Source organism: Erinaceus europaeus, chromosome 5 (assembly GCF_950295315.1).
Source record: "Erinaceus europaeus chromosome 5, mEriEur2.1, whole genome shotgun sequence".
Classification (NCBI taxonomy): domain Eukaryota; kingdom Metazoa; phylum Chordata; class Mammalia; order Eulipotyphla; family Erinaceidae; genus Erinaceus; species Erinaceus europaeus.
In genome coordinates this window covers 85656708-85682388 of record NC_080166.1, presented here as the reverse complement: position 1 = coordinate 85682388, position 25681 = coordinate 85656708, and the positions used below count along the sequence as shown (strand labels likewise).

General features: G+C 37.4%; 1 protein-coding gene across 3 annotated transcripts in view; it reads left to right on the top strand.

The window, feature by feature from the left end:
* The window catches only part of TMTC2 (transmembrane O-mannosyltransferase targeting cadherins 2), a 538840-nt gene that overhangs the window by 466316 nt on the left and 46843 nt on the right, over positions 1-25681 (top strand). For 2 of the 3 annotated variants that reach the window (XM_060191458.1, XM_060191459.1), the window contains one exon: positions 10684-10747. The exons of the other annotated variant lie outside the window; for it this stretch is intronic. In XM_060191458.1, the coding sequence (XP_060047441.1) occupies positions 10684-10747 (64 nt within the window). The remainder of the gene's footprint in view (positions 1-10683; positions 10748-25681) is intronic. 3 annotated transcript variants of the gene reach the window in all.

Here is a 25681-nt window from a genome sequence, read left to right as displayed (position 1 = left end):
ATAAGACCACTGCAGCCTAGCCATATCCTCTTCAACTTGATGGCAGTCCCCCAAATTGTTTTTACTTTACTATTCTGTTTTGACCCTGTTTAATTCAAGTATTTAAGTGCTTACTGTGTAAACTGAACACCAACTTATTTCCTTATTTATTTAGAACATTTAGGATTTTGCTAAAAGGAAACTCTTCGTTTAAGTTCACCTTAAGAAAATAGTTAGCTATCAAGAGTTTGCTTCTATAATGGTACAGGGAATATTCTCCATGAAGGGGCCAAATTATTTTAAACTGAACTTGATAGTAATTTGTCCCTCAAGATTATTTTTTGCAAGATACTCAGGAGGTGAAATTGATAAGGCTTGATGATATGTTGGGTTTGAGGAACAAGGTGATGTCTCCCTGGTTATATCTAGTTAGCTGGATTAATGGTTGAACTGATATCTCAGATTACTTGTTTAGGACTGGTTCAAAAAATGACTGAGTGCCCTCATTTAACTTCCCTTTCCTTGGCTTATTCTAAATTTCTCTTCTGTTTTCAGTGCTTATTTATTCTTTATCAATTTAATCTAAAGACAAGTGGAGAGGAATAATGGAGATAGTGAGGGAGAGAGATACCTGCAACACTGCTTCACTATTCATGAAGCTTCCTTCTTGCAAGTGGGAACCAGAGACTTGAACCTGGGTCCTTATAAATTATAAAATGTACATTCAACCACACATGCCACTACCGAGGCCCTCCTTAGTTTATTCTTAATGAAACAACCTAAATAGTTGACTAATGAGGAAAGCTACTCATTGCAGTTGTTATCAGACCAAGAAAAAAGAATAATTCTATGTAGATGATACTAAATTTAAAGTGGTAAGCACTAAATCTTTATTGACTTTCAGAAGGCTTGAAATTGGAGAGGTGTATAGCAAATTCATTTCAACTCAGTAACAAGTAAAAATATTTTCCTGTAGTGTAACAAATGGAAAACTTTGGCATGTCTAATTTTAAAGCTATAGTTTAGTTAAGAATGATAAATCAGGGGTGGGGAAAAAAAAGAATGATAAATCAGATAAATTCAAGCAAGAGGGTTTCACTGAAGCAGTAGAGCATGAGAAACTCAAAACATCTTTAACTCCTATTTCTGGGGTGATTCATATGAACACTATGTGGTGTGAAATTATTTATTTGGTTTATTATCATTTTTATTTTCACCAGAACACAACTCATCTCGTACTTATGGAAGTGCTAGGGATTGAACCTGGGCATCTTTGGTGCCTCAGGCATAAAAGTATTTTTGCATAACCTTCATGCTATCTTCCCAGCCTGGTGATGTGAGATTATTATTGCTCTTCACTGACTATTTTTAGACCATTCGTTTTTTATTAGTCATTTAATATCATAAGGTATCAGGGGTATAATATCACAATATAGCAGGGGTATAATGAAACACCATCCCCACTACCAGAGTTCTGTCCCCATTCCCTCTCACCACCAGAGTTCTGTGTCCTCATTCCTGCCTTCTTCCAATTTGAAGACTTTCGTGGGAGTTTTAGGTCACTGGATGTCTGTGAGAATGGTGCATGTAAGAGTCAGTGTGTTTCCTTTTGTCTGACTCAGAAGTTGTGGAGCTGTGTCCTCCATCTTGTAATAACTAAAGGGGCACAACACCTCCTTTTCGTTTGCATTGATGAAGTTGAAAGAGAATTGTTATGTTCATTCACAGACATTCAGCATGAGTTAAGTTCCACAGGGTAGTAATCTACTCTATTTCACTGTGTAGAACATATTTTGTTAGTAAAAATGGTAGTTGGAAAGAAAAACAATATGACATCAGATATAATTATTAAGAGATTAAGAATTTATAATTTCAGTGAAGGCATTGTACAATTAACAAACTATACTTTTTTTTTCCCTGGTGGTACCAGAGGGAGCCTCACTCACGTATGCATATCACCACTGTTCCAGAACAAATTTTTCATTTTTTTTATATTAGGGAAAGGGAGGGAGAAAGATGAGATGGTATGGAGGGGAGTAACATCACAGCACGGCTCCACCTTCCATGGAGCTGCCCCCAGTGCCATGGTGATGTGGTGTGTCATTGGATTTGGAGACCAGGACCTCACACATAAGTAAGGTGTGAACTGTCTCAAAGCCCACAGACTGGTAGTTTAAATAAGAGTCCATAGACATTTCCTCAGCACATAATTAAAAGTACTAAGAGCCTGTGATGATTCAAAGGTATTGATATTAGAACACTATCCATATCCTTTAAACTATTTGCATATATTTGCACAGCTACACAGAATATCCAGGTACATATGTGTATGTAGTATATATGTGGTATATAATATGTAGTTTGTGTGTAAAATATATATGAGTATATGCTGTATGCCCTATAGTATATATACAGCACATTATATACTATATGTCATATATATATGTGTGTGTGTGTATGTGTGTGTGGATACACACATACACACACACACACATACATACACACCAATATAAGCAAACACATCCTAAGGGGAACCTAGAGCAGATAAGCACTTATCAACTGATAGAGACAACTTCCAAAACAGAGAACCTTCCATCATTATTCTCAAAGCAAAATCAAAGAAAACATATCTACTCCTAAATTTATCTCTGCATCTGGGTCACTGTTCTGATTACTAACTGAAGTATTCTCTCTTGCTAGTTACAACAGAGTCTGGACTTACTTGAGGTTGTTCCTTGCCTCTGAGACTCTCCCACCAGCTTAAGTTCTATGTTTTACATAGGCTGAAATATTGAGTTGTCAGAAAAGTCAAGACACATTTTTGCCTAGAAAAAATATGTCATGACTTCTCTGACTCCTCAGTAACATTCAGCTTCCCAGCTTTTCTCTGTCAGTTTGTACTATAGGAGCTTTTCATTACTACTACCACTCACAGGAGCCTAGCAAAGCACATGAATCATATCAAGAAGCTCCTGACAGCTGCTTCTCCATTATGATGAGTTCTGAATTTGATTTCTCTGGAAGTTGCCTCTGATTGTGTAAGCCTGAGCCATATGCTGGAGCCTTGGCTGGAAGAAAGCAGGAAAACTAGGCTGGGAGACAGCATAATGGTTATGTGAAAGATTTTCGTGCCTGAGACTCCAGTGTCCCAGGTTCAATCCCCAAGACCACCAGAGCTGAGAAGTGTTCAGCTTATGGTTTTCTCTCTGTATCTGTCTCCTTCTCTTTTATTAGAGTAAATAAAATAAAACGTGAGAGAAGGAAAGAAGAGAACAGAAGAAAGAACACAAAGGAAACAGTTCTACCTTACTCAGGAGAACGAAGCCACATTATGGCCAATTTCCCTATTTATTTATCCAGAGAATGAACAGGACCATAAATGGACATAAGTGTTGACTGTTTATTAGCACTTCAAATAAAATGGAAAAAACCTGGATGTTTCCATATAAGAGCTTTTTAAAAAAGAAAATTGATTGTTACCAAAGAAAAATATCAAAGGCCCTTAAAATGCTAAAATTCAGGAAAATTGTATCTACAGTGTTGTGAGAGAAAAGTGTTGAATCAATTATTCTCTTAGAAACATTTTGCATGAATGGATTTATTCATTCTCCTCCCAGAACTGGAAGCTAAAAAAGAACATGAAGATATTTAATACCTGAGAGGAAGTCTAAAGGCACTAAAAACAAACTTTACCCTGTTCATAGCATTCATAGACTCTAGTGAAGTGTGTGTGTGTGTGTGTGTGTGTGTGTGTGTGTGTGTGTGTGTAATAAGGTAGCATTTCTTAAAATATCACTGCTCTTGTTTGGTACTTACATTTCTGTTTTGCAGATGAAAGGCAGGTTTGAAAAGGTATTGTTTCCAATTTAAAGCTGGAATTTAAACAGTAAATTGTGACCAATAGAGTATACTACTCTATTCTTAGGGTGATATCAACATCAGCCATGTCTTTATAATTAGGAGGCTGTTTAGAAATCACAATTCTCAAATTGACGGATGTATAAAAGAGAATAGCAGGTCAATGAGTTTATAAATCCTAAATAGCAAAACCTTTCCATATTATGAGATCAGGATAAAATGGTCTTCAACTCTCATGAAACATTAAGAAATTTGTCTATCTGTCTGTCTATCTATCTATCTATCTATCTATCTATCTATCTATCTATCTATCTATCTATCTATTTTTACCAGGGCACTGTTCAGCTTATGAACAGACTTATGGTGGGGCAGGGGATTGAACCTGGGACTTTGGAGCCTCAGGCAATAGAGTCTTTTTGCAGAACCACAATGCTATCTACTCCCACCCAAGAAATTTCTAATTCAGAGAAATCTAATGAAGTGTCCAAGTCAGTCTGCGTCTTTTCTTTATTGTTGCTTTATTTCTTCTTTACCTTTTTGGCCTTTGTATTTTAGAATTGAAATAGATCACTACGGATCATGAAGCCATTTTGATGCTAGCGAAGAATTTTTCATTTAAAAAGGATTAATGATCACAAACCAGTGATTCAAAGAGATTTATTGTAAGGGTCTTGCTTCATTGTTTTTACACATGTATTTAACTTTGGTTTTGCTATTTCAAGATTTTTACTATATCTTTATGTTCTCACCTATCTTAGCCTAGGCTTTTTTTTTTAATACAACTATACAACTTATCAACAAGAATTAAAAATTTAGTGCTGCTTTAAGTAACTTAAAGCTAAATACTAGTTTGGCAGTTGGCAAAGACCTAAGAAAACTCAGCTTCATTTTCATTCTATTTTCATGATATAAGAGCAAATAATTTTGTAGTAAAAATAAAAATGTTCATGGGTTATTCTTGAAAGTAATCACCAGGGGGAACCTGGGCAGTGGTGCACTTTGTTTAACTCACGGATTACCATGCAAAGCACCTGGATTTGAGCCCCTGCTCCCCAACCTGCACAGGGGAAGAAGCTTCCAGGGCAGTGAATCAAGTACTGCAGATATTATTCTTTCTCTCTCCTTCTCTATCTCCCCCTGCCCTTTCAAATTCTCCCTGTCCTATCAAATAAAAGGAAAAAAGAAAACGGAAAAATCGGCGGCTGAGAGCAATGGATTTGTTGTGCTGTCATCTGAGCCCCAGTGGTAACCCTAGTAGTAATAAAAAATAAAAGAAAAAAATCAAGGGGTCAGCAAGATGGCTCATTTGGGAAGGTCCTGCTTTGTCATGTATGTGACCTAGTTGTTAGTCTGGCCCCTATCTCACTGAAAGTGTGTTATCTCTCCCTTCCCCCTTCTCTCTCTCTTTTTAACCTGAAAAAGTCAGCCTGTATTGTTAAAGCCCTACCATAAAAAATGAACAAATAAAAAATTTAAATAGGAAAGAATCACCAATACCTTTATAAAATGTTATGATTTGAATGGACCAGGGAAATAGGCTTATGAAACAGACGTTCATGCCTGAGGAACCAGAGGTCTCGGATTCGAACCCTGAATCTACACTAAGACAGAACTGAGCATTGCACTGATAAAAATGAATGGATAGGGAGTCGGAAGGTAGCACAGCGGTTTAAGCACAGGTGACGCAAAGCCCAAGGACCACCTGCAGGGGAGTCACTTCACAAGCAATGAAGCAGGTCTGCAGGTGTCTGTTTCTCTCCCCCCTCTGTCTTCCTCTCCTCTCTCAATTTCTCTCTGTCCAATACAACAATGATAACATCAATAACTACAGCAATAAAACAACACAGGCAACAAAAGGGAATAAATAAATAAAAATTTTAAAAAATGAATGAGTAACCAAACAAAAAGATTTAAAAGCTTTTGCTAAAGCAATGGCCATTATACATATGAACTATTTTAAAGTCAAAATTATCAATTTACAACTATTAGTAACTGTAAAAAGGGTATTCTAAATGCTACTAGATTTTTTTTTTATTCTTTATATTTTAGGAAGGAGTTTTAAATTTATCTACCTGTAATTTTGTGATTTTGACAGAATGTGTAAAAATGTAGATCACTATATATGGTTTTTAATCAGACTGTGTTCCAAAATTTCACAGGGTTTATTAAGTTATTTTATAATATAACTGATTCCCATATTTTTGTTTAAGAGTGTCAAACCAATTACGGAAGAAGGGCAAACGCTAGAAGAAGAAGAAACCATATACTTATGTTCCCAAGGACATTTTTCTATCATCAGGTAACACTAGAGAAAGGAATAAGGCATATAAAACACATTTTCATATTTTTAATTAGGTAAGTTTCACAGTCTCATATGAAAAAAAGGAGGGACTCTATCTAAAATAATGGCATTTTTTTATGGCTTTTGTTACTACATATTTTTCACTCGCTCTATGTTTCAGTCATGGCAGAAAAACTGCATCTAAAAACTGGTAAAATTCTAGTGATCTGTGGAAATGTACCCATGACAAGAAAACATCCTGTCAATCAACATTTCCTCAATAAAATGATACTGGAATTGGGGAAAAAATAAAATACAATCAGCACTCAAAACAAAACCAAACATTCTAGTCAGCAGCCCCATACTTTCTTGGGAATTCATGCTTCACTTCACAGTGCAGTTTGCAAATACAGGTTTTTTTTTTTTTTTCCTCCTATTTTTTTCTGTTTCTTTACTTCTAGCCCTGAGAAGTTATGAATGCTGTAATGGGAAAGTTCCCTAGATATGAGATGGAGAAGAGTTGGCCATTAGGAAGAAGCCTTCATTTGAGTTTCTACTTAGTAGTATGTAATTTAGTTAGCATACTGATTAAATCTTCCTTATAGAATATAACTTAATGTTAACTGAGGGTGGCATACTAGATGAGCGTCACAAGTAATTTCCTAATACAAGTGATTTTTACCTTGCCATCTCATTCCTGGCTTTGTAAAGTATGCTGTGCTTAGGATGGAAGGTTGTCTATGATACAAAAACCAACTGGTCTCCCCTTTGCTCATCTTCTGACTTTTCTGAAGCACATGAAGTGTATATGGCACCCCTGCAAATCTAATTGTGAGCCCTATCCCAAATGGGAGATTGTAAGGATAATGAGTATTTCCCTCCTCTCTCTCTCTCTCTTTTTTCAGTGCTAAGGCCATACATATTTATGAACTTTATCCATATGGCCACTTCTTCATTTAGATAGAGAGACAAAGGGACGGAGAGAGCTACCTTCCCTCTCTTTTGGGGAAAGAATGTGATAGGACAAAACGTAAGTGTGTTTGACTCTACTCTTAAAACAATTCTTTGACTCAATTCAGCCTATGGAGTTCAACTTTTATCAGTTTGGGAAATGGAATTATGAAATAAATAAAATTTACTAACTACAAACACTATAGGTATTCTGTTTTTTAAATATCTCCTCTAACACTTAAAGTGTGACTTTGAAATATCAGGATGCTTTCTTCCTTTCTTTGTGGGTGGTCCAGGACTTGAGGTAGTTTGCCAGGTGTTTAGCTGTAGAGTTCTAGACTTACAGCTATGTAACCATTGGGAAGCCAACATCCTGAAGCCTCATTTTAGTCATCTTTAAAGTATGCAGTTCCTTCTTGGTAATGCTATTGATACAAAGTGGAAATAATCATTTCCTAGTACTATATAAGCAACACACAGAGAATTTAGGAAATTTCTATACCAGAATAGAAATAATGATGAAAGGAAAGATTGTAGGAACTACATCAGCTTCTTGAAATAGTCTGATCCTAACATTTCTGGGAACATTAAGTCCTGTAGTTAGTCACTAGCAAAAGGTGTTTGAGGTTCTTAAAAACAGTGAGTAGGGAGTCCTGAGATTCCCAAATAGACATAATGGGCCTAGACCTCAAGTAAATCCCTCTCCCCATTATTACCAGTCATCTCTATCAGGAACAACACAATAGAGCCCTTTGTGGGCCCCCATAGGACCTTGCCCTCAACTTGGATCAACAATGGTAGAGAATGTTCCATCCTGAAGGGAGGATGGACAACATACTCCATGCTCCACCTGAGAAAAATGGGTCCTGAAATTGGAGCAGCTGGGAACATTCCTACTCATGACCACAGAATGTGAGCTCAGATCTACAGGTCACATAGGCTCCAAGGCTGAATATGGGCCCCAGATCAGATCAAATTGATGGGTTTACAGTCAACAATATTTATAAACCTTTCCCATATTTGGGAGCTGCTCTCTTCCCTGATCCAGCTTTCTGGTTCTTTCTGCAGCCATGACATCATCTCCCCAGACAATAACTTGGATCCACCTGCATATCAGATATCAGGCTCAGGGAAAAAAAAAATTAGTATAGTTATGGGCCCTTTGGAATATAACTAAAATAGGCCTACTAGCTGTCTACAAAACAGAGACCCCCCCAACTCTTCATCTGAACTATTCCAGCCGTTAGGTTCATGATTAGTCAACAACTTGCTTGGCTTTATATGTTAACTCTCTTTTCAGCCACCAGTTTCTAGATGCTACCATGATGCCAACCAGACTTCCCTGTACAGACAACCCCACCAATGTGTTCTGGAGCCCTGCTTCCCCAGATCCCTGCCCCAGTATGGAAAGAGAGAGAGAGACAGGCTAGGAGTATGGATCAGCCTGTCAATGCCCATGTTTAGAGGGGAAGCAGTTATAGAAGCCAGACATTCCATGTTCTGCACCCCACAATGACCCTGGCTCCATATTCCCAGAGGGATTAAGAACAGGAAAACTATCTGGGAAGGGGATGAGATACGGAGTTTTGATAGTGGGGATTGTGTAGAATCGTGCCCCTCTTTTCCTATGGTTTTGTCAATGTTTCCTTTTTATAAATAAAAAATTTTTAAAAAGAGGGGAAAAAATCAGTGAGTAGGATCCCCTAAGAATTGACAAAAGATTCCCAAATTTCTCAGCTTTCATTTATTGATTTGGTCATCTGTGTAAGTAAGGTTTATTATGCACACCCAGGATATTTACATGAAGCACAGTGGACATTGGGTAGTTTCTCATGAGTTTTCTTTCTTTCTTTCTTTCTTTCTTTCTTTCTTTCTTTCTTTCTTTCTTTCTTTCTTTCTTTCATTCTCCAATTCTAGAGAATAAGACTAGGATATAACTGAATATTCAATGGATAAAACTGACATACTCTGTCCCCTGCAAATTTCTGTTTGTTGGCATAATAGGCTGATGCTGATAGACAGTAAAAATGATTTAATATTAGAAGTAAAGTCCTGGAATAAAAACCAAGTTTCACAGTTATATGATGAATCTGATCTAAAACAAAGAGAAGACTCTTTGTTTTCATTTTACTCAAATATTATCAATAATAAATTAAGAAACCAGCTTCTAAACCAGACTTTCGCCTTGTGAATTAAACCACTAAGGAATATGCCAATTTTAAAAACTGAAAACCATTTTTTTTTGACAGAGAGGCCTTCATATCCATTGTGTTATTATGTACTTTACAGACATTTTTGTCTTGTGAATTCCTCAGTTTCTCTTTTGATCCTTATCCATCTCATGAATTTGAATGGCCATAAAAATGAATATTAATGATAACTATCATTAATAGTGTTAGACATCTATTGGCTGATCTCACTTCAAAGTAACTGACTTCTTTATAGTATTAAGTTACCCGAATTTCCTACCTCCATGCCTTTTATTTTCCCCTGGAGAAAACCCTTCCAGGGCATGACCTAATGAATTTTGGATCAAATTTCCAAGTGAATCAAAGTAATTCTATAATTTAGTGGAAGAAACAATCATTAAATACCCTAGCGAGGGTCTTTTTTTTTTCTTTACTATTTTATACCAGATTAAAGTACTTTTCTTGACATACTGAAATTGAACTTCAGTGTTTATGAGAGTATAAATTGCAATGGCACATTGTAATGCGTCTTGAGTCCAGTAGGGCCTGGGGTCAAGGGCTTTTACTTTATTAACTCCATTAAAAATTACAGTGTTTCTATTTTTTCCTGAAAGAATTAGAAAAATCTGTCCTGTTCTCTAGGGAGATGTTATCTTCCATTAGTCCTACGATTTATATTGTCATATAGGGATATGTATTTATTGTTTTTATTTGAGTCTACCCATGTGCACAAATTCAATGTTATAGGTATGGCTAGTTTACCTTTCTCTTTTGACACCTGAATGGGAAAGATAGTTTTTGGTTGACCTTTTTATTCCTGGCCTCTTGCTTCAAGATTTTTTTTTTCACCATTTACAAGTAAAAACCTCTCCATTTTATCTAGGGAACCTCAAGTCATTTGCCATTATTATGCACATCATAGTTAATACTGAATATATTATCTAAAGTTGAATTTGACATATTCATAGTACTTCTGTAGCTCTCGAATAGGGGCAACAGATTTCATCTCAGCCTGCAAGAGTCTAGCTTTTGTTACCTACCATCTTTACAGACTTTGAAGGAGCATGGGCAAGACCTAAAGCACAGTGTGTTATAAAGGGTAATTCACTGCATGTCCCCAGACCCCTGACATTTGCTTTTTCCCCCTTTCTTCTTTCCTTCCTTTCTTTCTTACATATAAAATGAAATCTGTTTTTCTCCTCTTAAGAATAATAATGATACCACCTTAATGTGATCATGGAAACTCAACATACTGTGGCTGGTGCCTCAAAGTCAGTACATGAATTCAAACTTCAGTAGTTTTTTTGTTTAGGCAACTTACTGTTTTGATCGATTGGAGCGTCACTTACAAAATGTTAGATATTTTGATCCATTTCTGTTCACTTATCTGAAATTGAAAAATAATGGCCTTTTCCCCCCTCACAGGCAGGCTAGCCTCAATGAAGCAGCTGAGAAATACTATGATCTGGCAGCCAGACTGAGGCCTAATGTAAGTACTTCCTTAATAAGATGCAGTATTCAAAAGGGTAGACTCACAACATGAGATGGTTTTAGATATTGAACCCTCATGATACTGGATGTTTTCTCTCTAATCTTTTATTCTAAATACTCAATACGTGTCTAATTCACAGTCTGTTCTGCTGTTCTCTCACTTTTGTCTTATTCTCTCACTGCAAAATTGCCAGTTGCTATTTTCTGGTTTGTGTAAGACACCATAAACTAGTATCATTTGAATGTAGGCTTGCACATGACGAAATACTCTGGACTTGACTTTGGAAGTTGGGGTTTTCAAGTTTCGGGTGCTGTCCTTATAGTATTAAATACTAAAGGCTTCCAAGCTTCTTAAGTATGTTTCTGATTGCTGCGTGAGTCTCAGTATGGCATGAACCCCACGCTGTGTGTCTCTTTCTTGGACCAAAATTTTCATTCCTGATAGCTGTGCTTTTCAACTTTATCAGGTGTGTCTGTGTTTACACTTTTCTGTAGGTAATCACACTGATATGAAGTTGAGTGGGCACAAAGAACATCACTGCTATGGAAACAGAGCATCCATTTATAAGACTCTAAGAATGGGTTTTGTTTTGATCATCTGAGCACTAATCACTTTTTGATTCATAGCACCTGACAGACTTCAGTGTGCCACTCTTATTCACATACACATGGTTCTCTGCTTTGCTTGCCATCACTGAACTCTTGCACCCCACTCTTTTGATCTCCCCTATTTTTTGAGAAATATAATTTTGAAACAGTGATGGAACTGCCCATGTGATGGGACTGCAAATAATGGAATCGTTCTCCTGGCCTCCACTGAGCAAAGAATTCCCGAATGCCTGTTTTATATTGGGAAACTGAACACTGCCTCACAGGCCACACAATGGAGCAGAGAAGGCTGAACAGAGGCAACTAATTGAAATCCTGCATGCCGATTCCTATGATTCCTCTACGGAGGTGTCAACAGTCCCACTGGGGACACATGTGAGGAGAATTAACACTCCCTGAAAGCAACCCAAACAGGAAGTAACTTCATTTCAGGAGATGCAAACCCATGTAACCTTAACCCTGGACTAAATGCCCATAAGTTCCATGACTTATGAGATACTTCCAGAGTTAGTGCACTATTTGCAAAGGAGGAAAGTAGCATAATATTTACATTGGCAAGAGCAATAGCAGGGAAAATGGTACAAACATTGCTATCTGTCAGGCACAATATTGTGCTAAATACTACCTGTGAGTTCCCTCATTTATTCCTCACAGTCTCCATCCTGCTGAAACACAGACAGATGAAATACTCAACATACAGTTAATGAGGACAAGCCTATTGTAGCACAAGCCATTGGGTGCATAAGAGAAAACTTGTCCTAAAAGTGAAGCTACTTGTGAGAAAGGAAATGTACATAGGAAGTCTAGGGAATCAAATAATAATGCTCCTCTCATGATTTTTTTTTCTTTTCTTTCTTCTTCTTCTTCTTCTTTTTTTTTCTTTATTTTCTTCTTCTTTTTTTTTTTTTTTCTTCAGGATTATCGCTGGGACTTGGTACCGGCACTATAAATCCACTGCTCCTGCAGGCCATTGTTTCCATTTATTTTATTTTTATTTTTTTGTACTGGATAAGACAGATAGAGTAGAGGAGAGAAAGACACTTGCAGACCTGCTGACCTGTTTCACCCTTTTGAAGTGACCCCTCTGCAGGTGGGGAGCCAGAGACTTGAACTGGGATCCTTGCACTGGTCCTTGCGCTTTGTACTATATGCACTTAGCCTGGTGCACCACCGCCTGGTTCCCTCTTTCTTTCCTTTTCTTTTTTTTAAACTTTTTTTTAAGGTTATTTATTTATTTTAAATTTATTTATTCCCTTTTGTTGCCCTTGATGTTTATTGTTGTAGTTATTATTGTTGTTGTCATTATTGTATTGTTGTTGTTATTTGATAGGACAGAGAGAAATGGAGAGAAAAGTGGAAGACAGGGGGGAGAGAAAGATAGACACCTGCAGACCTGCTTCACTGCCTGTGAAGCCACTCCCCTGCAGGTGGGGAGCCGGGGGCTTGAACTAGGATCCTTACGCCGTTCCTTGTGCTTTGTGCCACCTGTGCTTAACCCACTGTGCTACTGCCTGACTCCTCTTTCTTTTTCTTTTGAATAGAGACAGAGAGAAAATGAGAAGGTAGAGAGGGAGAGACACCTGCAGCACTGATTCAATGCTCACAAAGCTTCCCTCCTGGGGATATAGGGTTTGAACTTGGGTCCTTGTGCAGTGTGGTGTAGTGTGTACTCAGTCAGTTGTGCCACCACCACCGTTATTTTTACACTAAATATCCCTGAGTATCTACTGAAACTAGGTACTATTTAAACAGTAGAGAAAACAATCGGCAAGCCTATGAAAGCTTACAATCCTGTGTGGGGAGATGGAACAGAAATACATGCTCTGAATTACTGTCAGGCATTGATAGATACTTTGGGAAAATGTGGATCCGGAAATGGGAGTCCAGTGTAAGAAAAGATACACAAAGGGCATAGCTCTGTAAAATGTGCTGCTTGGGGGGTTGGGCGGTGGCGCAGTGGGTTAAGCACATGTGGCGCAAAGCGCAGGGACTGGCCTAAGGATCCCGGTTGGAGCCCCCGGCTCCCCACCTGTGGGGGAGTCCCTTCACAGGTGGTGAAGCAGGTCTGCAGGTGTGTGTCTCTCTCCCCATCTTTGTCTTCCCCTCCTTTCTCCATTTCTCTCTGTCCTGTCCAACAACGAACAACATCAACAATGGCAATAATAATGACCACAGCGAGGCTACAACAACAAGGGCAACAAAAGGGGGGGGGGAAGATGGCCTCCAGGAGTGGTGGATTCATGGTGCAGGCACCGAGCCCAGCAATAACCCTGGAGGAAAAAAAAAAAAATGTCCTGCTTGAACATCTTTGTTATGAGCATTGCTAAGAAAATGGCTGAATTTGAGTACAGACTGATTATAAATTCACTGTCAACAGGAATCGGGGCTTTTTCTTTCTTTTTATTATTCTTTTCACATTGATTAATATAATTTTCTTAATATACATGATAAATGATGATGTTGAGGGCAACCTTTATTCACTGAGTACCAGTCACTTGAGTGTCATTTTTGTTTTTGTTACATGGCTGATCATGTGGTCTTCTTCCCCACATAATAATGGATTTGTGAGAAAAGAACTTTCCTGCCATCAGACCTGACCTTTTAAAAAAGTAAAACATGGAGGCACCACAAGAGTTAAGCCACATGCAGGAGACTATTTATTTTATATGACTAGCCAGATCATAAAATCAATATTAATCTCCAATCAAAGTCATTTTTCCCCTGGAAGACCAAAATGTTTCTTCATTAATGTGCTACAGGCTGTTTTTTGATTTATGCATTCATTCTAGTGATATGTCCCTTACCGGGTAACAATAAAGTAAGTACTTTGTGAGTTGGCTAAAGCACAAAGTTCATATTTAATAATAAGTAAACAGTGTTACAGTTAATGGATCAACAGATGTGGTCTTTTCTTAATCTGTTTTACATATTACTTTGGTTTACTTCATGAAATATAAGTAAGATGCCACTGATACAATACAAACCTTAGCCATAGCCACAATTTACCCTGAGATTAAAAGACCTATTTAGACTTACTTAACCCTTGTAGTGATTTATTGCCAATTAGCATCTGATCTAAATTAAAGTATCCATCTAACACTTACCTTGCTCATAGATGTGTATTTCCTTTCTTCATAATAAATAATAAAGATATTATTTTTGTATGCCTTAAAATAATAAGTTCTAGTTTCCTACTCACAGGGGAACCTCAAAAACAAACTTCAGTTCCTATTCTCCATTCAGAGAAATTTCAATTTTCTATTTTTCATGTCTGTTCAGTAATCTTTCCTCACTCTTCATGAAGAACTCTCCATTGTTTAAATGTTTAGTTAAGGCAATCCATTGCACTATATTGGGGAGTTTGTAGATGTTAAAACATGTTTTTATGTATGTTTATGTCATATGACTATACAGAGCAAAATAAGTAGTTGTAGTTCTTGTGTATGGCTACTTACATCTGCTAAAACACTGTTGGACTTCTGTGTGATGTATTTTTCTCTAAGTGAAATACATCATCTCTTCAATACATGCTATGATGAATTGCTTTATTTTTCTGTCCTACCACAGCCACATATCTATACTATTTATTTTAAATTTACCAATTGACTTTCATTGACGACTTTTTAAAATTCTTTTAATTTTTGCTTATAAAAAGGAAACACTGACAAAAACCACAGAATAAGAGGGGTACAACTCCACACAGTTCTCACCACCAGGACTCCATATCCCATCCCCTCCCCCTGACAGCTTTCCTATTCTTTTTTTTTTTTTAATATTTATTTTATTTATTTATTCCCTTTTGTTGCCCTTGCTGTTTTATTGTTGTAGTTATTATTGTTGTTATCGTTGTTGGATTAGGACAGAGAGAAATGGAGAGAGGAGGGGAAGACAGAGAGGAGGAGAGAAAGATAGACACCTGCAGACCTGCTTCACCGCCTGTGAAGCGAATCCCCTGCAGGTGGGAAGCCGGGGTTTGAACCGGGATCCTTATGCCGGTCCTTGTGCTTTGCGCCACCTGCGCTTAACCCACTGCGCTACAGCCGAACTCCCAGCCTTCCTATTCTTTATCCCTCTCTGGGAGTATGGACCCAAGGTCATTGTGGGGTGCAGAAGGTGGAAGGTTTGGCTTCTGTAATTGCTTCCCTGCTGAACATGGGCATTGGCAGGTCAATCCATACTTCCTGCCTCTCTCTCTTATTCCCTAGCTGGGTGGGGCTCTGAGGAAGCAGGGCTGCAGGACACATTGCTGGAGTCTTCTGCCCAAGGAAGTCCGGTTGGCATCATGCTAGCATCTGAAAACTGGTGGCTGAAAAGAGATTAACATATAATGCCAAAAAAATTGTTGACTAATTATGAACCTAACGGCTAGAATAGTTTACATGAAGATTTGGGGGTCTCCGTTTTGTAGACAATTAGTAGGCCTATTTTAGTTATATTCCAAAGGGCCCATGACTATACTAGTTTTTTTTTTTTTTTTTTTTTTCTGAGCCTGACATCTGATATGCAGGTGGGTCCAAGTTATTGTCTGGGGAGATGATGTCATGGCTGCAGAATGGACCAGAAAGCTGGATCAGGGAAGAGAGTAGCTCCCAAACATGGGAAAGGTGTATAAATATTGTTGACTTTTACTTGACTTTTAAAATTATGTTTTATTCAAAGAATTCTCCTAATCAAATGCTAAAATAATCCGAATCTAAATTGGCCTTTCAGAATGTTAAGTTTTAGATTATGATAATTGCATCCTTGTTGAGGATGCATTACATTGTCATTTACTGAAATGTATGGCTAGACAAAATTTTCATTACAAAAATTGTGTCATTAAATCTCTTAATTATATTTACTTCCTTGGGGTGATTCCTCTAAAATATAACCAAATATTATATTAAAACACATTTCCATAATGGTAGCGCTCTACTAAAATTGCAATTTTAACCTTTACTACTTTTAGTTTTTATTTTATAAATAAAATTGATCTTTCTGAAGCAGTTAATTTAAAAAGACAACACACTCAAGGACTTTCTCCTCCTCCACTTAAGCTCATCAAAAATGCTGACTCTTAAGGAACAAAGTTCACATTGAAATGAAACTTTTATTTCTCCTATGGGAATGTAGCCAAATTCTGCATTAACTTAGGACTTAGAAACATTTTTATACATGAAGAATGGGGAATATACACAGTCAAAAGTTAGCCACTTTTACTTGATTATTAGGATTAAAAAAAAGCACTAGAAGAATAGAGTGAGGCTGGGAAATGGTTGAACTGTGGCACACACACATTACCATGTGCAAGGACCCAAGTTGTATCCCCCATCCCCTCCCTGGAAAGGGGGAGCTTCATGAGTGGTGAAACACTGTTGCAGGTGTCTCCCCCCACCCCCCTCTCACTCTCCTTCTCTGTTTCCCACTTCTGTCTTTCTATTTCCCTCTGTCTTTATTAACAAAAGAAATAAAAAAGAAAAGGAAAAACTGGCTACTGGGAGCAGAGGATTTGTTGTGCAGCCACGAAGCCCAAGCAATGAAAAAAAAAAATGAAACAAATAAAATTTTTAAGAGAGGGAGATAACTAATGACCTGTGCATCTTATGTTATGCTTGATATAACTGTTTGTCAGAATCCATTTACTTTTTTTTTTAACCAAGTTCCACATTTCTAAGCTTAGTGCAGTAAGATTTCAGTTGTGAAATATTAACCCTGGCCTAAAACATGCACTATTGAATGTGTATTGGGAATAGGAGGAAGGTCATGTGAACCCAAATCATCACACTATAGTGCAATAAATATCGCCATGTAATTAGTGCTTTGTGCACGATAGAAGTTACGTGCTCAAAAAGGGAAATTGCTTTCAGCTGGATTGATCCTTTGAGGCATTGAGTCAGAGTTGGCAGGCTTAGAGAATCTTGAAATGATAGGATGTGTATAGGTGAAGATTTTAGCAGCAGGAGGAGAAAATGTAGCATCCTGATTGGTTGAAACAGAAGCAAGACAGCAACTCAAAAGCATGAACTATGCTTTTGCATATGAAATTTATATTGCCGGGGGTGGAGAGTGGACAGGAGGAGTGGGGGAAGATTGCACTGGGAACTCAGGTTTAGGTAAAGGAATGGTTGTGAACACCACACTGTTATGTTATTTGCAATATGTATCTGTGGAATGAAGGTAGTATCAATAATTTACAGTGGCCATAATGAAGAATGTGTGTTGAATTTGGCAAAGGAAAGTTGGAAGAGGTAACCTAGGGAAAAACCAAATCAAAGGTCATTGCTAGCTATAGTTCAGGCAGAAGGTTTTAGAAACTGAAGTACAAAAATATAATGGAACTGAAAATAAAAGCCATGGAATTGAAAATAAAAGCCATGCTAAGGAAAACAATCATAAGATTCGATGGAATATGATGAGAGAATGAGTTGGTCTGGTGAGTGTTCCAGAAATTATAAATTTAGGTTAACTTGGAAAAAAAGAGAAATACTCTAAGTAGAAATACATTAGTCAGAGAGGTGTGTTCATTCCAAGCAGAAAGTTATGTGCATAACCCAGGTTCAGGCCCAGTGCCCACCAGCTGAAGAAAGCTCAGTGCTGAGGTCTGTTTTACACTTATTCTCTCTGTTTCTCTATATATTTGTCTATATAAAATTTTAATGAAGACATACCAGGTAGAGGTTTTGATTTTTGAGATAGTCAACATTAAATCCTCAGTCATTTTGTCATCATTCTAGTGGATTTCTGAAATCCCTGGAAGATTACTTTTAGTTTTGACTCAGCTTTCTGACTTTCATGCTGGATGTTGTAGTCATTGTATCTCTAAAATGTGTGATATTTCATAAGTGGTCTCTTATGAACATTTATTATATCTGAGCCAAAGGAAAATTTGTTCCAAGGGTCACACTGGCCAATAGAAAGCTGCATATTTGCATTATACCTTTTCTTAGGCACTTAAATTATAAATTATTTCAGGGCATTATAAAAGCAAAGCAGTTTTATGTGGGATTGGTAGATATGATCGTAAGTCAAGAGATAAAATTGAGTAATATGAGATTCAAAGAAATAAGCTTTCTATATTGAAGTCCAGTTGCATAATGAGATCATCCACTTATTCTCCATTATATTAGTTTTCCTTTGGACTGTACTTTTTGTGGTGAATATGGTGGCATGGTCTACTGGGGAATAGGAGATGGCTGTGGAGTACATGGAACCACTAAGACTGAGGCCTGGGAGAAAGATTAAGAATTAATTATTGAGCTGTTCTCTTGGGAGAGATAGAAAATATTCTGAGTTACAGTTGTTTTCTGGTTGGAAAGCTATTTCTGAACTCTAATTAGAACAAGAGATCATGAAATTAAGTTAAACAGAACAGACTTAAATTTGCCCATATAAGGGTTATGCGGTGGGGAAATTATTGAGATGGTTGCTTCACTGGGAAAAAATGGTAAGGTTAATAATAATTTGTCTGGAAAGCAATGAACCACATTTGTGCTTGAAAACAGTGGAAGAACTATATGGTCTCTTCCAAAACTTTCCACAAGCTTCTGTGATGTGGGAAAATTACATGCCATGTGTCTTTTGACTTTTAGGCATTAATAATATCTGAATCCCAGAACCACTAGACTGTTTTTATGAGTAAATGTTATTCTTTTAATGTTCTGTATTTATTTTCCTCTTGTTAACAATTTCAGTTTTGAACATATCAGTGTATTTTATAGTTAGTAAAAACTGAATGAGGTAGGTGAATTGTCAAACCTAGAATAAGTAGGTATCAGTCAAGAGATAAATTGACATTAGCTTCCTGTCTCCCTATTAGTCTGTCTTATATTTATTAAAAGGGCACAACGATGGGAGTCGGACAGTAGTGTAGCGGGTTAAGCGCACAAGGCACAAAGCACAAGGATTGGCATAAGGATCCCGGTTCGAGCCCCTGGTTCCCCACCTGCAGGAGGGTCGCTTCACAGGTGGTGAAGCAGGTCTGCAAGTATCTTTCTCTCACCCTCTCTGTTTTCCCCTCCTCTCTACATTTCTCTCTGTCCTATCTAACACCATCAATATCAATAACAACAACAATAGTAATAATGACAACAACAATAAAAAAAACAAGGGCAACACAAGGGAAAGTAAATGAATAAAAAAATTAATTAAAAAAAGGGGCACAGTGATACTGAACTGTGGCTGTTGATTCAAGTTTTACTGAGCAAATTTAGTTTAATAATTCTGCTTCTGTTTGTAAATATGTTTGAGCACTCTCATCATGTCGCCATCTTCAAACTCCTTTCTCCTGTAGATCTTTCCAGATTATTTAGAGACTTCCTCTTAACAAGTTACAGAATCTTGTTTATAATGAGTCTTTTGTGTTGTACTTCTAGTTACAGTGTTAGGGATACAGTAGAGAAATAGTTACTTATGAACTGGTCAACTTTTTCCTTCTTCTTGTGTTTATTGCCTTGTAGATTTCATGCTTAGAAGACCAAGATAGTACAATTCCCTTGTTGACTAACTCTTGGTGTGGGCAAGCTATTGCCTAGACTGGAATCAGATCTTTGAGCTGAAAAAAAAAAAAAAGGAATTTAAACTTTTTTCCATCCTCAGGGTATTGTAATTCCAGATGCAACCATTTTTAATCATTAGTTTGTGAAAATTTATGTATACACTCTGTGTGTGTTATAAATTTACAACCAGGAAAGGGAGGCAGGGGGGGCTTTGAGGCTTAGGCAAGAACTTAAGTGGCTGTAGAGAAAATCAGCCTGAGTGCTTTAATTCAAGAAACTTCAAAACCTTTGGGAGAATTTCACTTCATTATGTTCTCTGATGCCAACCATGTTTATTTTGACTCCAGTTTTTCTTTGCAGGGTGTCCTTTGCACAGATACATAGTTATAAGTGTTTGAATTGTGGGACCACACAGTTGAACTCCACTTAGTCCCCCTTTCCTTCAAGGAAACTAGAATGCTGGTCTCTTAGAAAACTCCAATAATCTAACCACACTGGACCACATTCCTACCTGGAGGGTGACAGCTGGTGTGGGACTAATAACTGTCAAGCATCACCTTTCCCCACCCACAGACAGCACATTCTACTCCATCCCCTTGGGTTATTTCCACAGCTGGTCTCCTCCATTCTTTACTGTCCCACTAAGCACTTCAGTTTCAGATCCTTGATTGGCCTTCTGAGGCCATGTTTTTCTAAATACACACTGAAACCTTAACACCAAACTGCATATGTGTATACTTACCCTCTCCCTCTTCTAAGTTTCTTATAGCACTACACCTCCTTTAATTTTTTTTTTCTATTTCCTTTTCTTTCCTCTACTCCTATCTCCTTATTGTCTATTCAAATTATGACTTATAGCTACAGATATAATTTAAAGATAAAAGTTGGGAAAACTCTGAAAAGATATTATTAGTAGATGCATGCCTCTTGAGACTTTTATGTCCTTATTAAAGAAAAATGAATCCTTTTGACAAATTTCTGAGATTGATTTCACTAAGGATTTATTGTAATAGGCTGTAAGCCTAGGGATAGTTCACATTTAAAGACTGTTCAGACTGTTGGAGATGGTATAGCCGCTAAGTGAGAAGGAATCTGTGAATGGAAAATGAGTTAGAAGAGACATCAGAGAGGAAGGGGAATTTTTGCAAAACCAACTTAATAGTAGTCATGCTGGTGTGATTGGACATCAGGGGGGAAATGTTCTTAATAAAATGACTACAGTATTTTTTGTTCTTTCTTTTCTTTTTTTTTAACTTACTGGATAGAAACAGAGAAATGGAAAGAGATGGGGAAGACAGGAAGAGTGATAGACCTGTGTCACTGCTTCACCACTTGTGAAGCTTTTCGTCTGCAGGTGGGAGTTAGGGGCTTAAGCCTTGGTCCTTGTGCATTGTAACATGTGCACTCAACGGGGTGCACCACCACCCAGGCGCCAATTACAGTAACCTTGTTCTAACAGACTAGGTAGGCCTAAAAGAAGTTCCACTGATTCAATCTAGATCTGTTTTGTCCAAGAGAATTTTTGTTATCCTGGGTGACATTACTCTCCCAGATTGAGTTGTTATATTAGGCTTCTTGTCACTTGATAATGTCAGAACCAAGAGTTTCCTTTTATCACTAGAGAAAAATTCTATTAAATTATGAATGTAGTATTATCTTTGCTCCAGCAGTTCTAAAAGAGAGCTGAAAAGAGTGACCTCTTTAGAAGGGGAAAAATGTTTTATGTCACAATATTTTTCAGCCTTTGTCTGATAATTGACTGTTGCTTCTTTAGTGAGTGCCAATAAATGTTTAACTGTGCTACAATATCCTGAACTTGTAGTGTGGCCATATCAGAACTTAAAGCTATAGGGAACTCAATTCCATTAAAATGGGACACTGATTTACATATGACTAGCACTCTTTATTCCCATGTCATTTCTGTCTTGATTCCTCTGTAGCTTTCTTAAGTGATTTCTACTGAAGTGACTTCCAGAAATGCAGTTTTACAACATGTGTACCTTTTGAACAGTGAATGGCATGCAAGAGAGGACAAATAATGGCCCTATTTACAGTCATGACAAAAAAGAATGTGAAATGGTCACTTAATCACCAACTGTTTTAATTTGAAAAGTAACTTTCTCAGGTGTGGGAATGTTGATTTTTTAAACAGAGAAATAATTAGTGTGATTTATTATATATTTATATTTTTATGCAGCTTCATATAGTTCATGGCTAAGAAATCAGTGGCTAAATTACCAGAAAAAATAATTGTCTATGTGTTTTGAACATGTCATATGACACCTAACATGGGTACATGCTGAAAATTAATGGTGTCATCTCATCCTTCTCTTATTTCTCAGAAAAGTTGGATGAATCTTTCCATGAGATCTGTGTTTGCACTACAATACAGTTCTTGATTTCACTTACATTATTTCCTGGTCGTTTGCATAAGAGTCCTTAGAATCCACTAAGACAAACATAAATACTTAATAAATATTTTAGTTTAGCTTTCCTGTATGAGAAATTATTTTCTTAAATATGAAGTATACATTTACCAATTCTTATATTCTTTTTTTTGCTAGTAGGGTTCAACTGTCTTTTCAAGATCATTATACTGTTTGTTAAATATTTATAATTTTAGATTTCCCCTATTTCACTTCACTGTAATCACAGCCAGACTGTCAGCCTGTCAGCTCTGAAGTAATATATAAACCTATCTTTGGCTTATTGGTTCTCATCTATCTTTAGATACATTGTTAAAGTGATACCATATATTATGAAAAACTATATTTGAAAAAGTGTCAATATGCAATATTGAGAGACCAAATGATATTTTTAAGTGCACTCCTATAGTTCATGTAAACAGATCCCAATACTTGGCATATATCTTTATTTATTTATTTATTTTCTTTTTTTTCCTTTTATTTAAAAAATCCTTTTAAATTTCTTTATTGGGGGATTAATGTTTTACATTCAACAGTAAGTACAATAGTTTGTACATGCATAACATTTCTCAGTTTTCCACATAACAATACAACCCCCACTAGGTCCTCTGTCATCCTTTTTGGACCTGTATTCTCCCCACCCACCAACCCCAGAGTCTTTTACTTTGGTGCAATACACCAACTCCAGTATTTATTTATTTTCTCATGGAGAAAAGGAATGTAATTTAGATACACTGTGGTTTTAAGCAAGAGACATCTGAACTGTGCTCAAGTATTCACAATGCTGGGTTCCATGCTGAAGCCTCATGCATGCCAGGCATATGCTTGACCCACTGAGCACCTTCTTCCACTGCAAGATTCCTATTTTCAATTTGGAATTTCTCATTTTCTTGCACTTTAAAAATCTCCACTTTTATATCTTCTTAGACAAGTATGGAGAACGGTAGAACCTTCAGGTTTATATCTCAGAAGGATTTTACACTAGTCTTGGAAATCATTGCTGGAGTGGTGTCTAGGGCAAAACATACCCTCCACTGAGTAATATGACATTTCTATTTTCTGTTATAGTATGCTGGTCAACTCAGTAATTCCCAAACATCTGCTATGTCTAGGGAACATTTACAGAGAACAGATGATGGATTACACCACAGTACCAAAACAGTTATCTGAGCTGATCATCTTTTTTTTTTTTTTTTTAAAAATTATTTATAAAAAGAAAACACTGACAAAAACAAAAAAAATAGGATAAGAGGGGTACAACTCCACATAATTGCCCCTATCAGAACTCCACATCTCATTCCCCCCCCCATGATAGCCCTCCTATTCTTTAACCCTCTGGGAGTATGGACCCAGGGTCATTATGGGGTGCAGAAGGTGGGAGGTCTGGCATCTCTAATTGCTTCCCCGCTGAACATGGGCATTGACAGGTTGATCCATACTCCCAACCTGTCTTTCTCTTTCCCTAGTGGGGTGGGGTTCTGGGGAAGTGGGGCTCCAGGACACATTGGTAGGGTTGTCTGCCCAGGGAAGTCTGTTTGGCATCATGGTAGCATCTGGAACCTGGTGGCTGGAAAGAGAGTTAACATACAAAGCCAAACAAATTGTTGACTATCATGAACCCAAAGGCTGAAATAGTTCAGATGATGAGTTGGGGTGGGGGTGTCTCTGTTTTGTAGATAGTTAGTAGGCCTATTTTAGTTATATTCCAAAGGGCCCATGACTATATTAGTTAGTTAGTTTGTTTTTTTTGTTTTTTCTGAGCCTGACATCTGATATATAGGTGGATCCAAGTTATTGTCTGGGGAGATGATGTCATGGCTGGAAAAAGGACCAGAAAGCTGGATCAGGGAAGAGAGTAGCACCCAAATATGGGAAAGGTGTATAAATATTGTTGACTGTAAACCCCATCAATTGGATATGATCTGGGGCCTGTATTCAGCTGATCATCTTTTTTGGTTCTGTATAAACTGGGTCTGTTTAGTAGGAAGTTAGGGACCTTTGTCATGCACATCTAATAAAGGGAAGAAAATAGTCACATAAATGGAAATCATACTGTCTCACAGGTGAAAGTTTGAGAGCAACTATAGATGCACATTTCCATCTGTATGCCTGTTATAAATTCTTTTAAAAATTGTGTTTGTAAGTTATGGCAGATTAAGCATCATAATGTTAGGCACTAAAAAACCATCCTTAAAATATTAAGGAATATAGTCCTAACAGGACTGCCCTAAACATTAGAAATTAAACTCTTCAGGCAGGTCAGTAAGTCAGCAGTGGACTCTAGAACTCAACTTGCACAACTGAGGCCACAGATTCCATCCGAGATACTTTGGTCTCTTGCATTCTCTCAACATCTCTCTCTTTCTCTCTCTCTCTCTCTCTCTCTCGCTCTCTCGCTCTCTCGCTCTCTCGCTCTCTCCCTCTCCCTCCCTCCCTCCCTTCCTTCCTCCCTCTCTTTCTCTCTCCCCCCCTCTCTCCCCCCTTTCTCTCTGTCTCTCTCTTCATCTCCCTCTCTCTCATAAATTAAATGAAGTCATAAAACTTAAGTTCTGGGCCAGTGAAATAGTTCACTTGGAAAGTGTTTTGCTTTGCCATGTGTGTGACCCAAGTTCGAATCTGACACCCCCCACCCCATCACAGTGAAGGAAGTTTTGGTGCTGTGATTTCTTTCATTCTCTCTCTCTGCCTCTTTGTCTCTGTGTTAAAAGCCAGTTCTATGCCATTTTATGTTTTGACATACAAAGGCAGGAATATTTGTCTGGGACTTGACAACTAGTGGTAGAGAGGGAATAAAATCCAGGCCATCTTGTTTCAGAACCAGATCACTTAAGCCCCCATTTCCCAAAGGTATCACAACGAAAATTCAAAGCACTAAAATCAAGAGGGCAGTTATTATTTAAACGGTGGTAATTTGGTCAGGGGAGACAGCATAATGATTCTGCAAACGACTTGACTCTCATGCCTGAGGTTCTGAGGTCCCAGGTTCAGTTCAGTACCACCATCAACCAAAGCTGAGACAGGCTCTGATCTTACACTGTGTTTTTCTCTGTATCTCTCTTTCATTAAGAATAAATATATTGTCGTTTTCTTTCTTTTTATCTGATAAGATGGAGAGAAATTGAAAGGGGATGGAGGAAAACAAACAAATAAAAAGGATACCTACAACACTGATTCATCACTTGTGAAGTTTCCACCCTACAGATAGGGACGGGGGCTTGAACCCTGATCCTTTTTTTTATCTTTTAATTTTTTGTTTGTGATGTACTAGTGATTAATTACAAAACTATAAGATAATAGGGTATAATTCTATCACCAGAGTTCTGTGTCCTCATCCCCTCCAGCAAACTGTAATATTTCTCCCCAGATCAGAGATATGGGTTGACTATATCTATATACAAATATATCTATTTTGCTCATTTTTAT